We start from the raw sequence: 26694 nt of genomic DNA on the forward strand, positions 1-26694 counted from the left end.
AATTCTGTTAAAGAAGCCAATGTAGACAAATCCCTTCCACAATAAATTTTGCAACCAAAATTTTAATGAAAATAACTCCAATAATTTCTTTGGGTTATTTTACAAGTTATTTATACCGCACCTTTATTTCTGAAGAGCAGCAACAAAATGAACAGACACTTGGAATAATCCACAGCAGCAGTGTCTGCTCCCTAAAGCAAAGACACTGCATTTTCATAAATAAGTTACTCTTTGGTGCTGCTCTGGAAATGGCCAGAATGGATTGGACTAATCTGCTCCCAAGCCTACAGCACAAAGATGTTCCGGACTAGAAAAGAGTTCAAGTCTGTGTATGGGATGGAGTCCTCAGATTACTGTACATCTTACTGAACTCTCACATGTCCTCGGATTATTATATATTTTAATAGTCTGTACTTTTCTTTCATAGCGCTTACTATGCAGCTAATATAGTGACTACTGTTTGGCTGACACAGCCATCAGTTGAAATCACCGTACTGCCAGAAGCCACTTCTGTCCCCTGCTCCCCCAGATTTATACTCCTGGGACATAATAAATATTTGTTAAATGAAAGAAGTGAAGGGAAGAGAGGAAGAGAGGAAACCTGGGGGATGGGGGGAGGGGAAAACTCTTTCTGTTCCCTATGGCTGTTACTAAGATCCAGATTTTTTTTTTCACGAGATGCAGCTTTAAGTTTTATATTAAATAGTAAGAAAACAGAAATTTAAAAAAAGGTTTGCTTTTAACTTTGTCCACTTCGAGATTCAGAATCCCCCCTACATAAAGTACAATCCGATGAGATACATTAGGCAACATTTGATGAAAAACCCTTCTTTGAGATGCAGGATCATTTCCGAGCCTTCATCCTGTCATCAGTTCTTTCCAGTGTGGATTGAGAAAATAGGCGGTAACCCACAGAGATGTCAGGTGGCCTACCAAAGAAATGTGTTAAAAGGTGGAAACCCCAAACGTAGACTGTAGATTTTGGCACTCCTACACAATCATGATTTTTGAAGGTAAGCACAGTTGCTCAAATGAAAAAAGAAAAATCTTCCAGAAGCCAGGTTTGAAAGCTCTGCTATTCTAGACATTAAACCTCGCTATTTAACATATAGTCCAGGACTAGCAGAAGCAGCATTGCCCGGGAGCATGAGCGAAAGGCAGAATCTCAGGCCCCACACAGGACCTGCTGATCCAGAACCTGCACTTCAACAAGCCCTCTCCTCCTGCTGACTTATATGCACATTAAAGCTTCAGAGGCACTGCCGAAAGAGACAAACACCATAAACAAGCTTAAACAGCAAACAAACTATAAAAAGTATTGGTACTATTCATAACAAAAGATTGCTATAGTCAGTTTATATAAATCAGCAAGAAGATCATAAAGAACCTAATAGAAAAGTTCATAGCTAATTAACAAACGCAAAAATGAATAAACTTGTAAAATTCTTTTTCATTAGGAAGTAAAAGATTCAAACTGAAATAATAAAATACACAGTTGCAAAAATTTTAAAATATTACCCACTGTTGCGCTGGTAGAAGCAGCTTCAGGGCAAAAATACTCTCTATATTGGTGGAGGACATGTCAATGGATACTAGGTCCTGGAGTAAAATTTGGCATCAATTATCAAATGCCTTAAAATTGTAGAAACCACTTGATCCAGAAATTTCAATTATGTGATATGTTTGTAAGAGTTAAACTGAGACATAAATACAAAGAGTTATTGTGGCATTATTCACGATTTAGAAATTTGGAAGCATCTTAAATGTTCAACAATTAAATAATCAATTATAATGCATCCAGCATATGAAGCTTTTATTCAATTTTTGTAAGCTTTCTGTAGAAGAACATCTACTGAACCCAGGAGAAATGTCATTACACATAAACATCCAGGTGGGTAAACAGATGGGAAGGATATGCACTTGATTGTTAAGAATAATGTATCTATACTGTGGGAGTATGGGTGACGTTTTCTTTGTATGTTTCTATGTTTTAAATTTGCTGTAATGCAGCCACATTACTTTTCTGAATCAAAAATAGTATGCTTCACAGTGGTATGCTGGAGTCAGCATATACTAGCTCACAAGAGCCAATTGTTAAATTTGCAGGAATTTTGTGAGCCAGTTGTTTAGTAGTCATTTAAAAAATTAAATGACATAAACATATTGATACAAGTAAATGAATGATATTAAAACAAATGTAACGAATGCTTAAAACACCTCACTTCCTGATCATTTTGCTCTATCGTCTATGATGTCGAGGCTATTTATGCCTACATGATGAAAGTGCTCTACAGAGGTTGAAGGCTTGAAATCGGCCTTGGTGGGAGCATTTACACCTCAGGGACTGGTATATACTGCCCATCAGGGCTTCTTTTTTTTTCCCCCAAGAGCTACTAGTTACACATATATCAGCACACCACAGACGTTAAGTATATCTTGAGAAAACAGAATGTGGCCCTCTCGGGGAGATAGAAGAGGAGAGGATTCTATCATGAGCAAATTAGGGAAAGGAACATAATTAAATTAGTTCAATCCTTCCAGAGCTGTTTCCTATCATAAAAAGCTGAGCATGGTATCTTGTTCTCACACCAATTAGTTACTGCAATTCAAGCCAGCATCAGTTTAGCCCCTGGTCATCTTCCTCCCTCCAGCCTTGGATTTAGTCTCTCCAATCCAGCTGAACCTCTCTGAGACAACCCAGGCTGTGAAATAGGGGGAAAGGTAATGACCTTACTTCATTATCAGAGCTTTGAATGAAAAAGCTGCTTAAGAACTGCAATGTGTTCTGAGAAATATCATTAGTCACTCGGTTGTTGTGCGAACTTGCAGAGTGCACTTACACGAACCTGGATAGTACAGCCTGCTACGCACCTAGGCCTACTGCTCCCACCCTTTACAGCATGTTATTGTACAAAACAACATGAGATTGAATCAAGCTCCAGAGAAAAGGTGGAGTCAAGAGAATCAGCAAACACGAGACGTATGAGGCTGCTGCCAGGGTAACACGGCATATTGCTTTATAGCAAACTTTTAGAATGCACTCTAAAATAGTGACAAAAAGTATAGTACAGTACATACATAAACCAACAACATAGTAGTTTATTAACAAGTATTATGTACTATGCATAATTGTATGTGCTATACTTTTAGACAACTGGCAGTTCTTCCTTTACAAGAGCATCAGCACAAATGTGTGAGCAATGCATTGTGCTACGGCCTTACAACAGCTACAATGTCACTAGGCAATAGGGATGTTTCAGCTTCATTACAACATTGTTGGACCACCATCATATGTGCGGTTGCGGTCGTCATTGATTCAAACATCCGTATGTGACACGTCTATATTTGAAAGTACTTTGAAAACCATTAAATATAGGGCATGCTTATGGTATTTACCACATTGCAAGGACCACAGATGTCTTATAAAGTAAAATTAGAACCAAATGTGTTCATATTCATAACATATTAATATTGCATTAGTTTTGAAAACATTTTTAGCCATCAACAGGAATTATTTTAATTTAATCTCTGCTAAAAATATTATTTTAATAAAAATGCTCACAAAACCCCAAAGCCCAAATTTTCTCCCTCTGCTTAACAGATCCTGGTGTCATTAATGCACCAATTGACGTTTTTGGGAAGCAGTCATTGGTGTCTATAAAGTGTGTAGTTGTTCTAAGTACCTGAAACTACAGAAGAATCCGCAAATGATGATCCCATTGAATTATTCTCCATGTCCCAGCCCTGCGTCTCTGGACTTGGCAGATCTGAGGCTAAAAGAAGTGGCTCTTTAACTTCAGGACCATCTTCTTGTGGGGAATTCTCACTCTCTATAAATAAAAGTATTAGAATGTAAAAAATAGCACAATGCACATTTTTGTACAGCATACAGAAAACCATTATTGTCATTTTGGAAATGAAATTAGGGGTTCCAAATAGAGATTTACCTGAATATACTTCAATACCTTGAATTCTAAACAGAATGTACATTATATTACAATGCAAGTTTTTATACGCTATAAATACCTGTTATTGTTACTCTGAACACCAAGTTGAGGGGGATCCGTCATAGAGATTTGCCCAAATGTACTTCGATACCTGGACACCTTGAAAGGTTTGGAACGCGTTTTTTGTTGACACCATGGTTCAATGCTCTCCTGACCGTCACCTTCAGGAAGTAAGCCACTCACTCAGTGATGTGAGACACACTTAAGGCTGAAGAAATGAAAACGCAAATTTGGTGGTACTTTCTCTTTAGCTTGTGCTCTTGCCATTTTGTTCCCTCGCTGTGTGTTTTACATGAGATGTACATATGCTTTAATGTCAGCCTAAATGCATGTTTTTTTCTGAATTTCTGGAGATTTTTTTAAAGAGTCAATGAAATATTTTATCTCTTTCCTTCCTTCTTCCCTTTATTTCTTCCATCCAGTCTTTCTACCTATAACCAACATATATGGAATGTTTTCTTAAAGGACTATGTGGTTACAAAGAAAAGTGAGTTTCTGCCCTTCGGAAGCTGCAATCTGTCAGAGGAGGCTGATGCCATGAAGAAAAAAATTCAAAGTATCATTTTGGATCAGGCTATCTTATTTCCTGAAAATAAGAATTTCCTGAAAAAAACTCTTATGACTTCGGACTTTGTCTTTGGCCAGACAACTTGATAATGTTTGCAGCTACATATTCAGTATGTTTGGAGTTTATAATCATAATAGTCAACTTGTTTTGAATTTACCATGTAAGCACTTTATATATGTTAACTTATTCAATCCTCAAAATAACCTTAAGAAATGTGTGATATCATTGTCCCCATTTCACAGAGAAGTAAATTGGGGCCTGGGGGTGGGGGCAAGTACCTGGCCAAAGTCACGCATCCAAGGAAGTGAAGGAACAAAGATTCAATAAGCGTAAGGGTTCAGAGCCCAGGCTCCCATATCTGTCAGCTCAAGCCATCATGACAAAGTACCATGGATTGAGTGGCTGGAGCAACAGAATTTTATTTTTGCACAGTTCTGGAGATTGGCAGTCCGAGATCAATGTGCTAGCGGGGTTGGTGTCTGGTGAGAGCTCTTTCTTTAGGTTTCAGAAGGTCACTGGTCTGACTATGTCCTCACATGGGGGAGAGGAAGAGTGAGAGAAGGGGGGTGACACCTCTCCTTCTTACAAGGCCACAGTCCTTCTGAATTATGGTCCACACTTCTGACCTCATTTAACATTAATTCCTAAAGACCCTACATCCAGATATAGTCTCCACGGAAGTTGATCTTCGGCATGTGAACTTTGGGGTAACACAATTTAGTCCGCTGTAGCTCCGAAACACAAGAATAATCATAGCTAACCTCCTGGTCAACAAAACCTGCTGGAAAAATGCTTAGATTCTCATGATAAGATGTACTACCCAGCAAGAATATTTAAATCCCTGACTTCACTGATATGTTTTCCTGAGGAAAGAAAAAGCAAGCCCTACTCATTTGGAATGAGTTGGTATGGGAGTAGAACAATGCTGAGCCCCAGTCATAGATTGGCATATGCCATCCGACCTTCCGAGGAAGCTCAGAGGTCCATTTCTAATCTGCTCCCTGACCTTGCGAGAGTGCACATATCTGAGTCAACATCCATCATCAACCACTTTGGTCCAAAGAGGGAAAGTCCCCAGCCCTGATCGGACCCTGCCACAGGCCCAGGGAGGGATGGAAGGGGAATGTAGAATTGGTACCACTATTTTTCTTTTCACAGGGACTTTCCACTTCTATAAAATGCTTGGCCCTGGCCAGCCAGGATATGTGTGTGGGCTGAGAGAATCTCAAAGAGGCATAAACACAAATTTATAGCATAGAATAAAGACAGTAATGAGGTATGTGAATACTAAGTGTATATAATGAGATGTGTTATAACACAGGTATTACATAAGATTTACTATATATCCTCTTTATATAGACTGTTATTGTTCAAAGAATCATAATTTGAAAAATTACATTAAATTTCTAACAAAGTAACTTGTAAAGTAGAACTTAAAAATACCTTAGCAAGAAATACTGCTACTAGACACGCTGTTTATGTCAGGAGAATCTAGAAGACACTTTAGGCCAGATCTTCTAGACCCTTTCTGAAACAATTACGCTACAGTATACAAGTGTAGAATGGATAGGTACCCTCTAGTTTCAGGGATAGGTATGAGGCTTTTTGTGATCCGAAAGGCTGACCTTTCTAATATCCTTTGATACACTGAAGCTAAAATTTCCCAGGGGGAAAAAAAACCAAACAGTAGTCATTCCCTTTTGAAGTTCAAATTCGACAAAGCTTATCACAAATAGAAGTGTTCCCATTGGGTCCTGAAAGGAAGTCATCATGAAAGGGATGGGCTGGACTGGGGTCCAGCTCACCTTTGAGGTGTGTAGGAGAACTTTGGTCCCATCATCGTATGTAGCTTTGGCTGGAAGTATCTTCAGACTGAGCAAGCTGGTCTTAGAGATATGCTATGGAAACAATGACTGGGCCATAAAATACAAGTGTAAAAAATCATAATCTTGATGTTGCAACTGAGGCCCTTCCAGAAAACTGACACAAAGTAAAGATGCTTCTGACTGATAGGGCTTTCTATACAGTTAAGCTCTGCTGTGGAATGGACGCAATGACAGTAGAAACCATGGAACCTGCTTGTAGACAGATCATGGAGTTACTGCCTGGATTTTGAAAGTTGGTTTGACCAAGTTAGAGCAGACACCTCCCCCCAACCTTAACCCTTGAATAATTCAAGAGAGAATGGATAGCTGCAAGGCCTCTTGAGATTTGCACTTTGTGGAGGGCATGAACATGACACTGCCAACCATTTGTTTTGGGGCAAAGATAAAAGACCTTGTCCAAATATTTTTAGAGCATGTTAATACAGAGCAGTAAAAATTTCTTTCTTTCTTTCTTTCTTTCTTTCTTTCTTTCTTTCTTTCTTTCTTTCTTTCTTTCTTTCTTTCTTTCTTTCTTTTCCTTCTCTCTCTCTCTCTCTCTCTCTCTCTCTCTTTCAAACCACTGGGCAAAATTAAGCTATTTAATTAATATAATATAAAAACATAATCAACTGTTAATAATTAGCAATTATCTCTTTATTTTGCATAGGTAACTTAGAAAAGAGTTTACTCAGTATCTTATTTCATTAGAAAATGTGGTATAAGGGGAGGGGGCTGGATTTGTGTGTCTCCTTTAAGTCCACATCCCCAGCTCCTACCACAGCATCTGGCACATCTCTGGCGCTCATGAAATGCTGGTTGAATGAATGAAGACATGAGCTTGAAATAATTCTAATTCATTTAAATCAGTTATTACCAATTAACTTTCAATTTGTCTTACATGTGATATTTTTGAAAACATAGGATACATACTTTGAAAAGAAAAATAAGATGGCAGTTTATTTATTCAGTTTGAAAAGAGAGGAAGGGGGGAGAGAGAGAGACAGAAACCGATTTGTTGTTACACTTACTTATGCATTCATTGGTTGTTTCTTGTATGTGCCCTGACCTGAGATTGAACCTGCAATCTTGGTGTATAGGGACAACACTCTAAGCAGCTAAGCAACGCCGCCAGGGATAAGATGGCAGTTTAAAGCAGCTTTACAAATAACATGACTATAAAATGTTACTTATGTTATTATAATTTAATAATTTTAAAAACTCACATGAATACTGAAATATGTTGGCTACAACAGACCTTTAATCAAATATTTCATAAATTCCTTTTAAATGTAAATAAATACCCAGAAGACTATGCAGCAGAGTAGTAATAACCATTAAAACATTTTCTTCCAATTTATTCGTGTCTGTTCAATGTTGAAAAAATCTCAATAAAAATTTCAGGCAATCGCCTTGTTTCTAAAATAAGATGGGTAGTGGAAAGAGTGTTGGACTAGGAGTCAGCTGCCTATATTCTCATCCATTTTGCTAAACTTTGTGGTTTTCTATAGGTTAATCTTTTCCCAGGCAGCAGTTTCCTCGTTTGTAAAGAGGATAAAAAGAGATGATCTCTCAAATCCCTTTCAGTTTTGGAATTTTGATTCTAAATATCTTAGTGTTTGGCCTTCTGTCTGGAAACTTCATTACACTCTCAATCATTAGGCAAAATGCGCAAACTCTTCCCTTGGTAGAATCGGAAATACCTGAACTGGGTTCGGAGCCACCAGAGCCTGTTAACTCGTGGGCAAGTCTTTCATTTCCCGTTTGCCTCAGAACAATCACAAATGTGGAAAACCAGTTTTCTTTCTGCACAATCCTTCTCAGGAGTTCTCTCACACCTGCTTCATTTCCATTAGTTTCTGCTGCTGCTATCTGTTTTAAGAGAAAAGTAGAATTCAAGAAGGTCAAACATCTTCTGAATTAATTTAAAAAGGAACTACCCTTCAAAAAAAATGAGCATGAAGCAGAAGTATAAATAAAGACTTATTTCAAACACTAGAGAAAAGAGCAGGACCACTTGTAACAATAAATGTTTTACCTCAGCCACTCTGAAATAAGGGGTGCAAAAGAAAGGGCCTCTATTCTCTAGCCATTTTATGTTTATTTGCATCAATTTATTTTTGTATATCTAGGGCATGATTTTTATTTTTACCTCATAGAGTCTGAAAATGGGAAGTCAAACATTTCTTATCCAGCTCCTATTTCTTCACTATTACCATTCTGAAGTAATTACTATCACAGATTTATATTCTTGCCTATTAAATATTAGCAACATTTATTACTACTATAATATTTTTCTTAAATTGGCATTTATTTAAAATTATGAGGAAAATTTAATTCTATATCTATTCTTTTCTTTAAATTTTATTTATTTTTTTGAGAGAGGGGAAGAGAGGGAGAAAGAGAGGGAGAGAAACATCAATGTGTGGTGGCCTCTCACATGCCCCTAGCTGGGTTCCTGGCCTGCAATCTAGTCGTGTGCCCCAACGGAGAATCGAAATCTTCAACCTTTTGTTTTCCAGGCTGCTGCTCAAGTCACTGAGCCATGCCAGTCAGGGCTAATTTTACATCTATTCCTTTTTTAAAGAAGGGAGCAGAATTATTTCTACATCCATTCATTATAATCCTTAGGCTTCATGTAATTTCCCCTTCAGGTTAATCTAAGCAAATCTTTATAAATGTGGACAAATACAAGCCACATTTAGAGCAGAAAACAATTAGACAGGACGCCACCAGCTTGCCATGCCATTAGGTAAACTATCTCTCTGAGCCTCAGTTTCTTCATGTGTAAAATGAAGCAACTGAAAATAAAATTTCAGGCACTCTCCATCCTTACTGCATGCTAGAATCAGCTTTAATCAATACTGATATCTGGGATCTACTGTTTAGCTAGGTTTTTTTTTCTTACAAAATTTATGTTTCCTAATCTCTATAAATATATGCCATAGACTTTTAAAGTCAGGAATTTGCGTTTTTGGAACAATGTCTCACACAGATTCACTGTTAGCTATTTTTATGGATGACTAGGAAAAACATCTACCCTTACAAACATTTCACCAGTGAACACTACTTAGTGTACAAGTGTACAGCATGATTTCTACCCAGAGGATATTTTAGTTTTATTAGCCAACAGTTACTAATGCTATTATAAAGGCTTTGCATATATTAACTCAGCAACTCTAAAGAACATAACATTATTAACCCATTCTACAGATCAAAACTCCAAGGTGCAGAGAAGTCTAATTACCTCCCCAAGGACACACAGCTAGTAAATTGCAGAGGTAAAAGTTGATAGCAGGCAATTGGCTTCAATGCTGCTGTCTTGTACTAATAGTTGTCCCTAATTTTAAGTTCATTTTCTGGCTTAAGGGTTAAAATACCTACTTGAAATTAATAACTTCTAGGTGATTTAAGTTCATCTCCCCCATAGCATTTTGTAAACTAATTCTTGCTCATTTCTTATCTTTTTCTTTAATTTCATTAATCTAATAAAATTCTTCGTCTTCAATGGTGTTTGTAATGACATTCTTATTATCTGCTAACTTAATCAGAAAGAATTTCTCTAAAAAGAACAAGGCACTGTAATAAATACTTTTATTAAAAACCTAAGCATATTATATCCACTAAATTTTAACTATTAATCAGTTAATTTTTACTATAAAATTACATTTATCAAACTTGCCTTGTGCCCTTAGTGAGTTCAGGCATTTAAGGATCCTGTGCCATTATCTCCTATAAGTATCTTTATTATTTGAATATTGAACTACATATAATACCTGGGCAATTTTGTCAGCTTCATCAAGATTCTGAGTTTTTAAGGAATCTTCCCAGATTGGGTGCTAGAAAATATATCAGTACACTTCGAAGCAACCACATATATATATATTTTTAACTTAATCTGCTCTCCTAAAACATAGTAAAGATATTAGACTCCAATACACAAACTTGATTGCTGAAATTCTTGGGAGGAAACTATTTAGACTTGAGGTCCCAATAGAACATATAGTGAGTCCCACTTGTGTTCCTCCCACACTGAACTTTTTCTGTGAATATGAAATTAACACATAATTTGAAGTGTCTATGAATATATTGTTATCTAATGTAAAGAATATAAGGTAAATATGAATTTGTGGATAATACAATTCAATGCTTTCATATTCTAGATTCTTTGATCTATGTTTTTTCTTTCCAACAGAAATGAGTGGAGAAACTGATGATATTTCCAATAAGCACTGGTTTACCAACACAATTGTACAGTTTGATAAAAATGTTTTCCCTCCGTCATAATAACCTTAGATAGCTATTTAAATATAACAGCTTTTTTTTTAATACAGCAGAGCTCAGTTCTCAGTATCAGTAAATCAGGAAGTAAAACTCACATTAAAAGCAAAAAAATTTTAAGAACTAGTTCCCCCAAAAGCTAGTATCTTACCAAATGATTATATATTGTCAAATTAACATAACTAGTTTCTTATTAATTTTTTTCTGCTAATAAAACTCTTATCTATCCTTAGTTAGTAATATAACAAGCTGGTGGGGAGTGACTAGGGTACTCAATTTCATGTAGGGAGAACTGGACTAGTGGACTAGGTTTCTAGTTGGATCGGTCATAACATCTTGGGTCCTCCTATGCAAATAAAAGTTGTATGGGGTTTTCCAGGACTATAAATGTTTATGCTTTGAACTGGCCAGGGCTGAAACATGCACCTCTCTTCAACTGCTCAAACTGATATTAAGACATTATGAAAATGTTTATGTGATCATTTTTTTTCCAGAATTCATGGGTGTCTAAGTCAATGAATGGGCCAAGATGTCCAATAAGCATCCTAACACAGGAGCAGATCCATCCATGGGCACTCCTTACAGTTTGTGATCATTTTATCATAATGATTCATAAAGTGACTTGTACTTATTGCTGAGTCACCAGTATTCACAATAATGTCTGGCATAAGCTAGACACTCATTAATTATTTGAATTTGAAGAATGGACACTGATCAACACTATAACATAAACTCCATGAAAGCATAGACAATATCTGTGTTATTCTCCTATCTTTTCATTATCATGGCACCTTTGTGCCATTCTACAAATTTATAAGTGAATAAACAAAGCAATTATATAAGTTTCTTTGAGTGGTCACTGGCCACAAAATTAAGTTTAGGATCATTATCAGAAGCTGTGATATATGGGGAGAAAGGCTGATGTGTGGAGATTGGAATCCTAAACTAACAGACTAAGTAAAAAATGTCTACTGGAAAACAAGAAAAGAATTAAAATAAAATATGATTTTTTAGAAATCCCGACTACTTAGTTAAATGCTACGTTAAACTGTCCAAAAGCAAATTTTGAACTCTTAACATTTGTCATCCATCCATTCCCCAATGCCTGACACGATTCATTATATATTTGTTTTCATCTCTTATTCTAGACAACTCTTTGGAAATAAATTTAACTAACCATGTATGTATTAATTAATATTTATTAAATACCCTATATCTAGTCTTGGTTAGGTACTGGGATCTTACAGGTGAAAGATAAAGTTTCTTCTTCAACTCAGTTTAATCCAGAGATTTTAAAAACAAATCTCAATTTACCTAAGTCACTGGAACTCTAAATTCACAAGGAAATGTAACCAAATGAATGATAATAAAAGTTATCATCATCATGGAAAAATAGCTCTTTACTATTTAAATAGCTTTTTCATAAAAATGATTTTGTGTTCACTAAAATTCTATGAGAGAAGAAATTATTATTATGTTAATTCTCATGGGTAAACTTAGATCACAGAACTTAAAAAACTAAGCTCAAAGTAACACAGATGGTAAGAAACAAAGATGTTAAGTCCAGATCTTTCCATTCCAAATACTTATGCTTTTCCCACTGCACTTTTCTGTTTAATATAAACATTCATCGATGTCCTCCATATGAACAGATCCTCCTAAACTTAGAACATCCTCCCATTGTTCGCCATGGTTTATTTTTTATTCTGATGACACATATAAACTGATGTGTACAAAAATCATTAGAATCTCATAGAGACACTATTCCTCCTTAGAGAGCCTCAAATACACAGCCCCTCCCTCTTTCGGTGCCTCGTTTGAGATATGAATCTGAGAGAGAGATTGGGTTGCTTTGGCCTTAACTGCTACCAGTACACAAATGTCCCTTTACTCTATATATTCCTTGTGTCAACTCCCTTGCATTACTGCTAGCTGCCTCCAAGCTGCCAGAATCAAGAACTTGGATAAAATCTAGCTGGAGGAAATTCAATCCAGGCAAGACAAAAGTGATGCTGATAGGCAGAAGTATTTAGAGTAAATAAGGAAAAGTGCTGTTTCGCTGGCAATCGGGACATCATACCCACCAAACATAAACAGCTTTGTGGTGTTACTGGACTCTGTTGCTTCTGGACTTCCTAACAGCTACTGTGGCTGAAAATGCCATCTTCTATCTCCAGCTGGCTTGAAGGCTGCATACTGTCTTCCAAATTAAGATTCTGCCACAGTGATGTACACATTTGTCATATCCAGCTGGACTACTATAATGCGTTCTAGCTGGTTCTCAATACACAAAACTACATAAACGTTACAGACAACAGTGTAAAGTAATTTACTTGTTGGGAAAACCAGCCATCAAAATTAGATGTACGCTTAGGTTTTTGGGAAAGCCCCATAGCTGTCAAATCTACAAAGGAACATGAAATTGAGTCACTAAAGATTAAGTCACACAATAAGCTGATATGAGTCCAAGGGCCAAAACTTGTAATGAGGATACTAACAATAAGTCAAAAAATAAAGAAAATATGAAAAATGTCAAAACTCATAGCATGTTAGACAAGGCCTTTGACTTTTAGTCATGGGTTTATTTTCCAGTTTGCCTTTCCAAATAAGACTTTTGACCTATCACCTTTAGTAAGTCAAGATTCAAATAGGTCACCATTGTTATACTAGTAGGACATCCTTACTCTTGAAAAAACAATGAACAATAAAACATTACATTAAGTGTAAAGTCACTTGCAAAATTCACCCTGTCAAAATGCCACCTAAAATATCCACTGCTCCTTCATTAATATGAAAAACTGCAACTAGAGACATATTTTTTTAAAGAATTATCTTCAAATTTTGACTCTCAAAGAATGTTGAAACTTTAGAGAAAAAAAAAATGTGTGTGTTATATGTGATTTCTCCATGTAGACCAAGACTAAATGGCATAACATATAATATATGCAAGAGAGTGATGAATATTTTCTCTAAAGTCCAGATAATGAAAATTTAGGCTATGTAGGCTATCCGGAAGTGCAAAAGCAGTCATAATATGTAATGAATGAGCATGGCTGTGTTCTAATAAAACTTTCTTTATAAACACCAAAAGTTTAAAAATCTAAAAACCAGTCTTAGCTTTTGGGCCTAGGAAAAAAAATACAACAGCAGTATGGATGTAGCCCACTGGTCATGTTTTGCTGATCCCTGTTTTGTGGGAGTATATTTAAAAAAGACAAAATTTCACACCATCAGAGCCTAAATCACTAGCTCTGCCACTATCTTCCCAGGAAGTCTTGGGCAAGTTTTTAACTTGTCTCAGTTTTCTCATTTGTAAAACAGAGCTAATAACATTATACACCTCAATGGATTATTCTGAGCATGAATTCTGATAATACATTTTTCAAAATATACTAATTGCACACAGTAAGTGTTCAATAAATGTTCTCTATTAGCACACATTATTATTCTAGAGTTAACTCTTTAGCTTATTGCAGGGAATTAGAAAAATAGCCTTTTTTGTATTTACATTTTCAAAGTTATGTTTTAAGTGCCTAGATATTCTCTTCTCAAGGAAGGAGGGCGCCAGATTTACCTAACAATGTCAAAGAATATCTGGAATGGGGCAAAAAAAATGACCGGCCCTGAGTTGCAACACCTGCCGAAAAGCTCGACTCCAACTGTACTGACACCTACCCGATTTCTGTCTTCGATTGTCAACAGTTCCACCTCCACACATTTATCCAAGACATCTCTAACCAGAAGCTTGTCCACCAGAGTGGGCTGAAGGAGGTTCAGCAGTTGGAGGCACTCATCATGATCGTTCTCAAAGGATGGCGAGGGCAAGTCTGTGAGCTCAGGGTTCATGTAGCGGGCCGCTAAAGGGTTGCCTGCTCTCTTGAGGGCCTCCACAAACACCCGAGGCCAGCCCAGGGGCCAGTCCCCCTTCTCCAAGGTGCTCAGGAGCAGTCCAGCTGCGCAAATGTCCCCCTGGGTGACGGCCGACCTCTGAATCTTCTCTTTCACCTCTGCAGGCAGAAAGGTCAGGTAGTCCAGTACGGGTTCCACGTGAATGTACCTTTTCACTCTGGCCCTGAAGCACGAGATGAGATATTGGAAACTCCTGTCTGCAGAACACCCGTTCGACATCTTTCCTTCTCAGAAAAGGAGAGGTTCTCCCAAGTTAAGACAGGTTGCTGTTCTCTGCTCAACAGGTTCTATGCGTGTACCACTGTCCGTTGCCTTGGAGTAGCAGGGTCTGCAGCAATGCGCCGGACAGCAAAGGGGTCGGCCGCAGACCCCCGACACCGGCGCGGCGGGGAGGGCGCCCGGGGCAGTCGGGCAGCGGGGCGGGGATGCCGGCCGGCACGCAGCCGCGGGCGGGCGCCGCGGGCCCTCAGCCTCTGCAGAGCTCGCCGGGTGGAAACCAGACAGCCTCCGCTGCGCACTCGGGTGGGAGCTTTTGAATCCAGCTTTCCGTCGGGCAGTTTGGTTTCTGTTTCGATTCTCTTCTTCAGGAGTTTCCTAACGTCAGCTGTCGGGCGGGGTGTGGCTGCTAAGCCCGCGGAGAGCCACCCTTCGGTCGGTTCTGGCAAGGGCAGTCCTCTGGCCAAAGGCACCGTGGCCAGAGAAAAGGAAAGCGAATCCGCCCCGCCCCCTCCCGCTCTAGCAAGGCCACCAAGCCCCGACAGGGCACCACCTGCGGGGATTCTGTCTCCCTTGCAGGATTCTGCCTGATAAATCAGACTTCTTTCCCACAGCCGTCTTGCATCACCCTCTTGCCAGCTGAAATGTGGAAGGCATGAAAGCGCCTGATTCGGGACTTTCCAGCCCAGGAATGAAGAGAAACTGATGCCACTCAGAAAGGAGTTCACCATAGCTGGAAAATGCGGGCAGGTTCTGGCCCCGCCAAAATGGTAAGATTGCAAGGGGACAAGTGGAGAGATGAAGCCAACAAAATATGTCTCCAGAGTGGTGTAACCCCACAACCCCAGGATAAAGTGACCACTGCACCCTTTCTAGATATAAACCTGACGTCCTGAGGGTCCCCAAGAACTAAAGCTTTCTTTGGGGAATTTCTGGGTGGATATAAAAAAGAGTAAGTCATGATAAAGTTAACTTTAGTGGCTCATTTGTAGACTGGAGTATTTATTTGGCTCTGACCAAGGCCTGATGACAGACCCAGGGGTACTTTAACCACCAACTCAGTTGAAGAGGAAGCCAAGTTTGAAGGTTTTTTGTCTCCCAGCGTGTGAATTCCCCATATCCTTTAATATACAACTTTCCTTTAATAAAACAAAACAAAATCCCCAACAACTTATTTTTGACATAGCTGCCATTCTTTTCTTGGATTCAATACAGCAAGTTCTGGCTGAAGCAGCTAGGAACTTAATTAGCAACTAATGTACCAACTTGTAGTAAACATCAACATTTGTCTATGTCATGAGAGAAAAAAAAGACACCACACTGAAAAATGGCAGCCTCATTTTAGTACAGAAGCCATGTAAACACGAGTCCTCAGGTTGCTACTCAGGCATTCTGCTGCCTTGGGTGACTGTGGGTGGTAGCCTACGTGCTTCATAATGAGAATCTCATGGTCCAGAATTATATGGAGAATGGAGGGGTCATTTAGGTTATCAAAACGATATATTTAGGAAAAGTAATTCGTTAGCAAGCACATTCAATGATGTTTGGATGGGCAGGGACACTTGGTCATGCTTTGGACTGGATAAGGAAAATAGAGTCTTTGTGTTTACCAGAGGCGTAGAAAATACCCGATTGAGCACTTTATAGCAAATTTACTTTCCATATATTATAGCTAAGCCTTTTTCTTCCTTAAGTGATTGTATGCTACTTGAAGAAAGGACATATTTACACAGTTACCTGTGCAATATAAATAGTAGAACATTGATGATTTCCCCACTGAATGGGAATTTTATTTGCCTTAATTTAGCTGCAGGCCTAATCTTAAACAAATAGTGAAGGCTGCTGAAATGAAATGAAACCTTGGCCTTATAGGTGAGCCTGACTTAACACTATTTTTTTCTGTTTCTTCATAAAACACTACTGTATCTTTATCTAATGTTAGGAGTTGACCTTGTACCTAGGTAGAAGAGAATCAGATTAGATATTTTCACAGCAGTATTCAAATTATTAATTTCAGTTATAGATCCTACAAAGATATCTTTTGGATCTATTACAAGAGCCCCCTGCCCACCCACTAAATGCAGGCAGGTTTCCTTCTGTATATTAAATGAAAAACAAACAAACAAACCAAAAACTTTCTGTCCTCTCATAACCATTTTCCTTTGTTCTTTAGTTTCAAACACTGGGGAATAAGAGGAATTGCTGACTAAATACGGGGAAATAATGTGATCTTTTAACATCATGAAATTGCTGTCCATCTGAGAGATGGTCAAAAGCAGAAGTTTCAGTGTTTGTATTCAGATTATATCATTCATTCATTCAATTATTTTTTAAAAATATTTATTAAGTACCTACTATATGACCACCACTATTCAAGGTGCAGTTACTAAAACTGAACAAACTCTCTACTTTTTTTGGAACTCACATTCCAGTTGGAGTGGGAAGACAGGTAATAAATAATAATTAGAAAATGTACAGTGAACCAGGTGAAGATAAATTCTATGAGAACTATGGCAAGATCTGTTTTAAGTGTTTTATTGATGCCTTTGTTAATGGGATCATTTTCTTTATTTCTTTTTCAGATAATTGGTTGTTAGAGTATAGAAACACTATTGAATTCTGTATATTGATTTTGTATCATGAAACTATTGATTTTGTTGATTAGGTCTAACATTTTAGGGGGAGTCTCTAGGATGTTCTATGTATAAAATCATGTCATCTGCAAATAGAGAAAATTTTACTACTTCCTTTCAAATTCCACTCTTTTTTTTTTTTTTTTTTTTTTTTTATCTTGCAAGATTGCTTTGGCTAGGACTTCCAGAACTATGTTGAATAGGAATGGTGAGAATAGGCTCTTTTGTCTTGTTCTTGATTTTGATTAAGATTCTAGATAATAATGAACATGTAGTTTCACTGGTTGACTTTCCAAAGAGATGCCATCTCCTATCTAGCGTCATTAGTATCACATACTATTCATCAAAAACAATTTATATTTACTCTCAAGTATGAGTAACTCTGCTGGATGAGGATAGAGTGATGAGGACTAAAGTGGGGGTACTGGAGGGAAAATAGAAAAGATCCTCTTTTTAGGAATCTACCATAATCTTGATAGCACCCCTTGTGGAGGAAGGAGGTGGAAGAAAACAGAGCCAAACCTAGTCTCTCAAAACATACCTTTTTTCTTCATCTATATTTTTGCATCATGATTTACTTTATTTTCTGTTTTTTGTTTGAATAGTGTTTTCCTCTGTCATGTGTCTTCTAACAGCTTTCATTTTCATTCTTCTCCTTGTTTTCTAAATGTAAGTTTCTTTTTCCTTTCTCCTTTGAAGTAGTCTGCCAGCCCTTTTTAAACTCAAAACACGTATTTCAGTTGCCATCGGTTTTAAAACCCACCTTTTAGCTTTTGTTCTTTAAATAATAAGTCAGGAATATACAACATAACAGATTCCTACTGTTATCCAACTTTTTATTTGAGTTTTCTATAATTAAGAAGTAGTAATAATCATAGCTGCCACTTTTTTGACAAACCAAAGCTACAATTTAATGGCTGCATACGGTTAGTAATGTCTTTGCCAAAGAAAAATGATGATTAATTTAGTTTAATGAGGAAATCCTTCTAGAATTATTATACTTTTTCTCCATTTGTTAACTAATTGTGTCAATAAAAAGCCTACTCTGTGTAATTTCAACTTAGATACCCTTAGTATAGCAATGTAGAGTTGTTTAACATAGAGAGTTTAAGCTCAGGATGTCAGAATTCACACCTCAGCACTGCCTATTAATTGCTGTGTGTCCTCGAGGCAATCACCTTAAACTTCTCAGTTGTAAAATGAAAATGATACCAGTACCATGCCAGTACTAAGTACCATAGGTTGTTAAAAGGACAGACTATAAAGCGCTTAGCACCAGACCTGGAATGTTATGTTTGTTCCATAAATGACTACCAGCGTGCTTATACAAACAATAAATGAGATAGTGGTATCCCTTAAAGAATGTACACTTTATGATGGGAATAAATGAGTAATGTACGTAAACACTATATAATAACTAGCCATGTAATCACGTATCTAGACGGTATCCCTTTTGGCAAGAAATAGAAGTTGATATGCTGATTTATTAAAGAAAAATTTATTAAAAGCTTATTAAAATTTACTGTCATAGCTTTATATCTCAAGTCGGTCCAAAAGAGAAAAAGAAATTCTGGCAAAGTTTACTAGATCTTGATACACATTTCTTTAATTACTTCTACCAATTCCACTATAAAGTTCTGGTTTTAAGTGTGCACACGTAAAAGCTTTTCTACAAAGTAGACAGTTTTGGCCAAAAAATTTTTAAAAATCAGGTATCAGTGGAAGTTTTTCCAAATGCTTCCTCGATAGCTTAAGTCTTTTCAAAAAGTTACTTGCACATGTTTTTGTGAAAACTTTTGCCGCAAAGGCATTGACTGGCTGTGCTTCTTTTACTTTATTTTAAAATAAATGCTTAAGAGCAAACTACAGTCAAATGTAGCTAGAGTGCCATTGTCTTTTCATTGATAGCATGGTTGACAGTAGCTGGTAGACACTTTGGACTTAGCTCTCTCAACCTGTGTCCATTCCGATTGAATGGTGATTGCTCTAATTCTCAGTATCCACCCCATAGAATTAATTAAATATTTTTATTTCACCTCTGAAATAATATAACTGACAGAGTTTTTAAGTAGAAGTAGAAGTGTTTTAGAATGAGTTATTGAAATCAAATATTGGGATAATTTGAACTGAACTTTGGAATTGCTAAAGCACAAATGCTTCAACTAACATTTTTTAAAAATAATAAAGCATTGTCTATTAAAATATTAATGCACTAAATTATATCAATTACATTGAAAAATGTTCTTTAATCTTCATCTAATCCAATACCTTTTAATTTTATTTATATTTTATGATGTTATAACAGTTGTATGTGTGAATATTTTCTAAATAAATAGGTAGATATTCATTAAGGTTCATGTTCATATTTTTTACTGATAAAGACCAAGAACAAATCACTTGAAGACCACAGCTCTCAAGAGCCTCCCAATGGGATTGTGAATTTGAGGAGCAAGGCTACTAAGAGTAGAGGAGGAAGATGTGCAGGTGAAAGAAGAAAGAACTCTAGAAAGAGATGAGCAATTCAATATTTAAATCTTTGAAGTATTAAAACATGCCAAGTTACTAGTATTATTATTGCTTTATGACAAATGTCAAAATGCATGGAGTATGAATATATTTTATATCCTATTGTCAGATGTCTTGTCCAGGCATGTTCTTGAATATTTTAATAAAATTTATTTTTCATTTAAAAAATAGTTTATATTCACTGTATAAATTTCAGGGAGTATATAATATAATGTTGAAGAAGGTTTATTATGAATTACTTATAATCCCATCACCCATTTTTAATATTTCAAGTATATTTCCTACCTACACTTTATTATGTAAATATACACGTGTATGCATGCATATTCACATTCCACATTTGTTCAACACAGAGCGAGCTGAGATGGCCTCAGCTGTGAAGGGATCTCTAATGAAGAGTCGTCCATAGCAGGATCACGTTAACATGCCAAGCGGCGGAGGAACCTGGGAGAGCCTCCCTATGATAGTGATGGGCAGGATATTTGGGCAGCAATGCCTAACAGTAACTACCAAGTTCATTTCTGTCTGTTACTGTATGCATATTTGTGTTGAGGGTGTATAGATTTTACTGCTCTGGGAGAACCTGCATAGTCCTTCCTAACCCTTAGAACTGGTACCGAATTATAGGACTTAGATAGCACAGATGGTCATTTCATTGATTCTTTATCCCTCAAATGCAGTAAAAGGACAAGAGGGGCATATTTTACTATGAAGGTGATTTTTAAAAATTCATAGTCTAAATTACTTTATTACTATAAATGATCTACTTTAAAATACTTCAAGGTGAAGGATTATGATTTTAATAGATGAATGTAAGTAAAGCTACAAGCATGGACTGAGTGAAAATGTTTTTATATATTTCAGAATGTATATTCACGAATAGACTGCTTATGTATACATACATGTGCTGTGTGTTGTTAATTAGGAATTAAGAATAATATTAACTATTAATATTTGTGGAACACCACAGTAAACTGTAGAGAACACCTGAGCTTCCTCACGAAATGAATTTTGAAAGCCAACCCAGATTCTCGGTGCAGGGGTGGGAGGCAACAACTGCCTGTGGCTCATTATACTCCCTGAAACCTTAATGACACAGCGCCTCCTCCGAGGAGCCCGCAGACACCAAGCAGTCCGGGCCAGGTCCTAGATACTCCGCTGTATTCACTCCCTTCTCAGAAAGGAACTAAATGGGTAAGCCTTCCCTTGTTTTCTTCCTTGGCTTCTCTGCGCTGCGTTCGGCGGCGATGGTGTTGCCTCTGCCGCCACCTTGTGGAGCCTTCGCTATCAACTCTTAACTAGGTCAAACTGGTTGGGCTGGTTTCAAGTAGATAAAATTGTAATTATTTACAACTGTAAATTTTTTGATAGGTAACAGAAAAAGGAGGTACTCTATAGTTCCCAATGGGAAGATAAAACCATGGCTATATTTTAGTGAAAACTTAAAATATTATATTTTGTAAAAGCCAAGAAAAACATAGACTAATTGATTTTCTAGTAAGGAATATTGCCTTTTTGCAAAGGAAGAACCAAGATTCATTGTATTATGTTGCCCCATGTCACCCAGCCAACGCATGAACTAACTTGGAGTCAATTATCAGTCTCTAAAATGGAATAGTTATTGCATAGTTCCTTTGAGTTAGCATAGACAATAATGACTAGAACCAACTGTTTTAAAATGTAAGTTTTATTCTCATTTTAGTATGATGAGGACAATAGATCAGGAGATGGTGGCCACTGAAGAAACAGTTCATTACAGAGTTCCAGACAAGGGGACGCACCGTGTCATGCAGGGCCACACGGGGAAGGACCAGAGCCAGTCAGGAGGCAGAAGGATCAAGGGGAAAGTATGGTGGGAGCCTTGATTTTAGTTGCCATGGGAGAGGCAAGGTAAAGAGGGTTAGGACTGGCTAATTTGAATAATTTCAGCAGGCTCTGGGGCACAGAGGCTGTCCCTAGTTTTCTGGTGCCTGTCCCTGACGAGCTTAGTGCACAGGAATCTTGCCTCTTGGAGTGTATGAGCCAGAGAGAGTTTGTTCACAGAACATGGGCTCTGGGTTGGATGGTTGACCTGCGCAGAGCATACTCCCTGGTGATTTGTTTGCCCTCTAAGAACTGGCTAGTCCTGGAGTGGTCCATCTCTTTCTGTCAGCCAGGCCCCAGGTGCCAGGTCATCAAGAATACAAAAAAAAAAAAAAAAAAAATACAGTTAATACACCAGTTAACATACTTTCTTGAAATAGTGTATGTGCATGGGTGAAATAAGTGGAGTTAATAAAAAGAAATTGTCCTAATTCTGATATTGGTATTAATTTACTATCTGCATGATATGATTAGCTGATAGATAATTTTCTACATGAATGTTTCCCAAATATCAATATGGAAGAAATATCAAAAGTAACCTACATATGAGCTGATTGTTTTCCATTATTGAAAAACTATAATAGAATTGTAAGCTTGAAAATACATGTTTTGCTTCATTAATCCTTTCAAGGTTAAGATCATAATCATTTAGTTTTCAAATTTATACTGAAAAAGCTATATTTTAAGCACATGGTTTTCCAGTAGAAATCAGTTTTGTTTCCTTCTAAATAGTTTTTACTTTATGTGTACATTTATTTATAATAGTGTACAGAAAGGTATTTTACACAGGAATTTTGATTTAAATAGTTGATTTTTCTTACCCACATAACCAGATATTTGCTATGTCACCACCCACCACTTTTTGGTACTTTCTCTTCATTTAATTATGTTTTCTGATATCACTAATTACTATTTCTGCAATTTATGAGCAAATGGTGTCCTAAGGATCCTGTTGCTAGGTTACAGCCTCCCTTTTCCCACCCTCCCGTCCCTTTTTCCTGGGCTGGTTGCCATAGTGCCCCTAGGAATGGGTGGCTCAGGTCTGTATTGGAATCATGGTGGTTGAATAAAAAACTAGGCTCTCTCTCATTCTCTCATCTGCATAGCATAGTTGCTCAGTCAAATATTTGAATTTAATTAAAGAGACATTCACCATTCAGTATAATTTTTGCCTAGCAGAAAAATTACATAGATTGACTGCCTAATTGAAAAGTTGTTAAATTTTGGCAGCATTGTAAGTTGTGCAACTTCTTTTCCTTCGCTGCACTTGATGTTTCCACTAGCCTTGAAGACCCATGCTCCACTCACCTCTGTGATGAACTGTTCACTGGGAGGTTGACCTTTATGGATTATAGCCATCAACTCCCTTTTCCTCTGGCTTCTGATTGGGAGCAGCCAGTGGAAGCACTGCCAGGAGATCAGAGGCAGGAATAAGAGTGAGGTTATAATATTCATTCCCTCAGATTCCTTCTATTTAGTTCATTCAGCATCCGTCTACTAATGGTCATGTGCCAGGTGGCCCTCTCCATACAGCAGTTCTCTCTGAATTTCAAGGACAGCTTCCTTGCCTTACCCCCTCAGCCTAAGGGGGGTAACTGAGCCTTACTGTTGTTTTCATTGAGATGCTCTATCCTCCCCTGTTGGTGCTTCTTAACTATGTCAACACCTTTGTGAACAGTGGCTTTATAGCAATCCCTCAGTTACTGTGTTAGAATGTGCCATCTGTGTTTTTGGTGGATTTGACCGCAGTTGAGTTTTAGGGCTAAAGGCCAGAAAGCGAGACAAGTGTGTTATGGTGGAATGAGCAGCCAGAGGGGAAATAAAGGCAGGGCCCTCACCATTGCAAGCTAACAAAGAACTTAATATAGGAGGCTAAAAGCAAAAGCTCACCCACTACCCAGTAATCCTGAGCCTGATCCGATAAGGCTGCCAGGCACTCTGAACAAAACAAGTAAACTATGACAGTGCAGGAGGTGGGGGAGCCCTTAAAAGTCTGTGTGTATCATTTCTGCTGGCTGGGAAAAGGAAAACCTTGAGACTGTATTTATCCCAAGGCCTGAAAAGAAGAAGGGGACAGGGCCCACGATGCTCAAAGGAAAACCCATAAAACAACTTTGTTTAATTGCCTACCCCTTGTCACATATGCAAAATGAACAAATAGAGTCTGGAGAAAGATAAGGATTCGGGCTAACAGGACCCCCCGACCCATACCTACATTTGAGTAATCACGTCTCCCCTGGAAAGCTGGCATGACCTTTACCTGTTGATCAATATGTAACTTCTTCACCCCCACCCCACCAACTATATAAATCCTCAGAACAAAGGACTTGCTCTCTTGGCTCTTTTTGCCACATGGGGGGCCTCTGGCCAGACGGGCTCCAGCCAGGGGGCCCCTGGACACCTGAGCCCTGGCCACTTTGCTTTTGCCCCCTCCGCCCATTTTTGCTTTCCCCTTAGAACTTAGCACTAATAAACTTTGCTTGCATGCTAGTAGGCTTGCTGATCTGTAATTCTTTACTGCGTTGGTGAGAAAAAAAAACCCTAAGTTGCTGGGAGTTTCTCCTGTAACATATGGTACCGTGACTTGGATAGTGACTTGGATTCCATCCTTTTGTCTCCAGCCATTTGAAACTCAGCAAGTACAGCATCTCACCGCTGGGGAAAAGGAGATGCTGTGCTGTGGGGGTGGGCATTCAAACGTGCTGTGCTTGTGTTTGGAGGTAGGAACAATGAAATCTGGAATGAGTGCTTTGGTTCTGCCAAGGCTCTAAAGACAAAAGAGGCACTTCCTCCCTCTGGCCTAAGTTCTTGGGTGTTCTGCGTGAGCGGGGGCCTCAGGGATGTGTGTGAAGTCAATCCCTAAGATGAGCAGGGGCGTCATAGGGAACTCCCATCACCCACCACCCTGAGCTTTTTCTGCCTCTAAACCTGGCCAGAAGAAAAGTTAGTTTAGATCATTGACCCGTTGTAAGCTTGCAGCATCTCTCTTTCCCAGGTGGCTGTCAGCCTCTCTCCCCCGTGTTCTCCAGCGTGTTCCCAATTCAGTGACCTTCCTGACTCTTCACCAGCAACAGGTCCAAACTGTGTGGGGTGGAGCTGGGAACACATGATCATGAGCAGTAAAGATGCTTGGGTGGGAGCTCAGGAGCTCCCTGTTGACCTGAGCTGGGAGAGAACTAGAAGGCTTGCAATGTCTTAAATACAACTAAATCCTATCAGTACTGAGGGTGGCTTTCTTTCAGCATCTCTCTTTTCTAGCACTTCAATTTACGTCCAAGTACCCCTTGCAGGATCTGCAGGGGAGGGGCAATGCTACGTTTGCCAGGGGAACGTGTTGTTCTCTCCCTCTAGAGAAACTGCTGCACCCTGCAGGTACAGGTGGAGCATTTAAAAGCCTCAAGGGTGCTTGCGGCAAAGAAAGACACCCCATGAGAGGATAAGCTGGGATGTGCACTGGGGCATAACACTAAGTTTCCCGCCAGCTGCAAGCAGAAGTCCACGCAAAGAGAGGCACACCATAAAAGCAATCACTCTCCCATCCCTGTGGCACATTCCCCACTTACGTTTAGTTTTCGAAAGGAGAAGGCAAGATTTTAGCCCTTAGTGGAAAGTGCTGGCTTTTTCATGTTCTTTTCTCCTGACTATGCCTTTTTCTTTGCTCATTCCTAAATTTCATAGTACACTCCTTAGGTCAAATGTTTGGTAACCTAATCAGGCTTAATTTTTAAGAGACTTATTCGGCTTATGTTAGAAAGTTGGGTCTGTATATTGCAGAAGGTTCAAGTAAATCATAGGTGGTCTGTGCAAGTTGAAGAAGGATTGTGTTGGGGGAAGCAAGGAAAAAGAAGGAATTAAGAAAGTGAAACAAAGGGAAGGAGAAAGAAGGAATTAAGGAAGGATTATGAAGGAGAAGGGTAAAAAGGAACAGAGAGATATATGCCACATTCATTTGTGGCATGGGGAGGAAGGACATTGGAAGTAGAAATAAGAAATAAGAAGGAAAAGTAAGCATATGAGTCTTAAAACTAGACCTAGGAACTACCAGGTCCTGAGAACCACAAGATAATTCAAAAGAAGCAAGCTAATCAGGCTTAAGTTTTAGGGAATTTACTATGCTTATTTCAGAATGTTGTGTCTTAAAGAAGGAAAATGAGCATGTAAGTCTTTGAAACGTAGGAAGTTACTCAAACTTGTTATAGCTTGCAGAAACAGCAGGGTGCCTGTCTTTCCAAAGTAACACTTTAAAACTCAAGCCATTTCTCAGCCCCTGCTTGAGGCCTGAGCCTGTTATCTCAGTAGTTTTTGTTTGTTTGTTTTTTTCCTCCAGATTCCTGAGCATGTGGGAGTCACTTTAAGGGTGAAACAAGCTGCTTTCCATATCCCTCCCAGGGAATAGTTGCCACTGTATAACCCCTTAATTCATCATTAAGAGTTTTTAGCTCCCAGAAGGAAGCAGCAACTACTAATGCCTTTTCTCAACCCCGTAGAAAAGGGGTAGGGCAGTCTAGTCTACTGCCTGTGTTCCTTTGCTGGGCTTAGACTGAGAAACTGCCTTTTCTAGATAGGGCATCAAGAGTCTGTTTCTGCTGGTACCCCTTAAGATTTATCCTTCCTAATTGGTCACAATTTGACTCTCAAAACTTGAAGAAAGACCAACTGATCTTTTTGTAACACAGTTTGGCCCCAATATCAACTAGAGGGGATAGGAAGGTTGGGACACTATATGGAACCCTAAACTATAACTTGATCTCTTTTGCAAACGCCTAGGCAGGCAAGCAGAAATCCCCTATATATGGGCATTTTTCTATTTAAGGGGCAGAGGAGATCTA

The 26694-nt window shown here is 38.3% G+C and overlaps 1 protein-coding gene across 2 annotated transcripts in view; it reads right to left on the reverse strand.

Annotated features, from left to right (window-relative positions):
- IFIH1 (interferon induced with helicase C domain 1) overlaps nt 1–14999 on the reverse strand; it is a 49677-nt gene extending 34678 nt beyond the window's left edge. The window contains exons 1-3 of one of the 2 annotated variants that reach the window (XM_054562339.1): nt 14394–14999; nt 8141–8309; nt 3684–3830 (exon numbers count right to left, since the gene is read on the reverse strand). In XM_054562339.1, coding sequence (XP_054418314.1) covers nt 3684–3830; nt 8141–8309; nt 14394–14846 — 769 coding nt within the window. In that variant the 5' untranslated portion in view covers nt 14847–14999. The remainder of the gene's footprint in view (nt 1–3683; nt 3831–8140; nt 8310–14393) is intronic. The other variant, XM_054562340.1, reaches the window with a different exon arrangement.
- Nucleotides 15000–26694: the final 11695 nt, after the last annotated feature.

Source organism: Pteronotus mesoamericanus, unplaced genomic scaffold (assembly GCF_021234165.1).
Source record: "Pteronotus mesoamericanus isolate MK-2021 breed Mesoamerican mustached bat unplaced genomic scaffold, CSHL_Meso_final scaffold_651, whole genome shotgun sequence".
Lineage (NCBI taxonomy): Eukaryota > Metazoa > Chordata > Mammalia > Chiroptera > Mormoopidae > Pteronotus > Pteronotus mesoamericanus.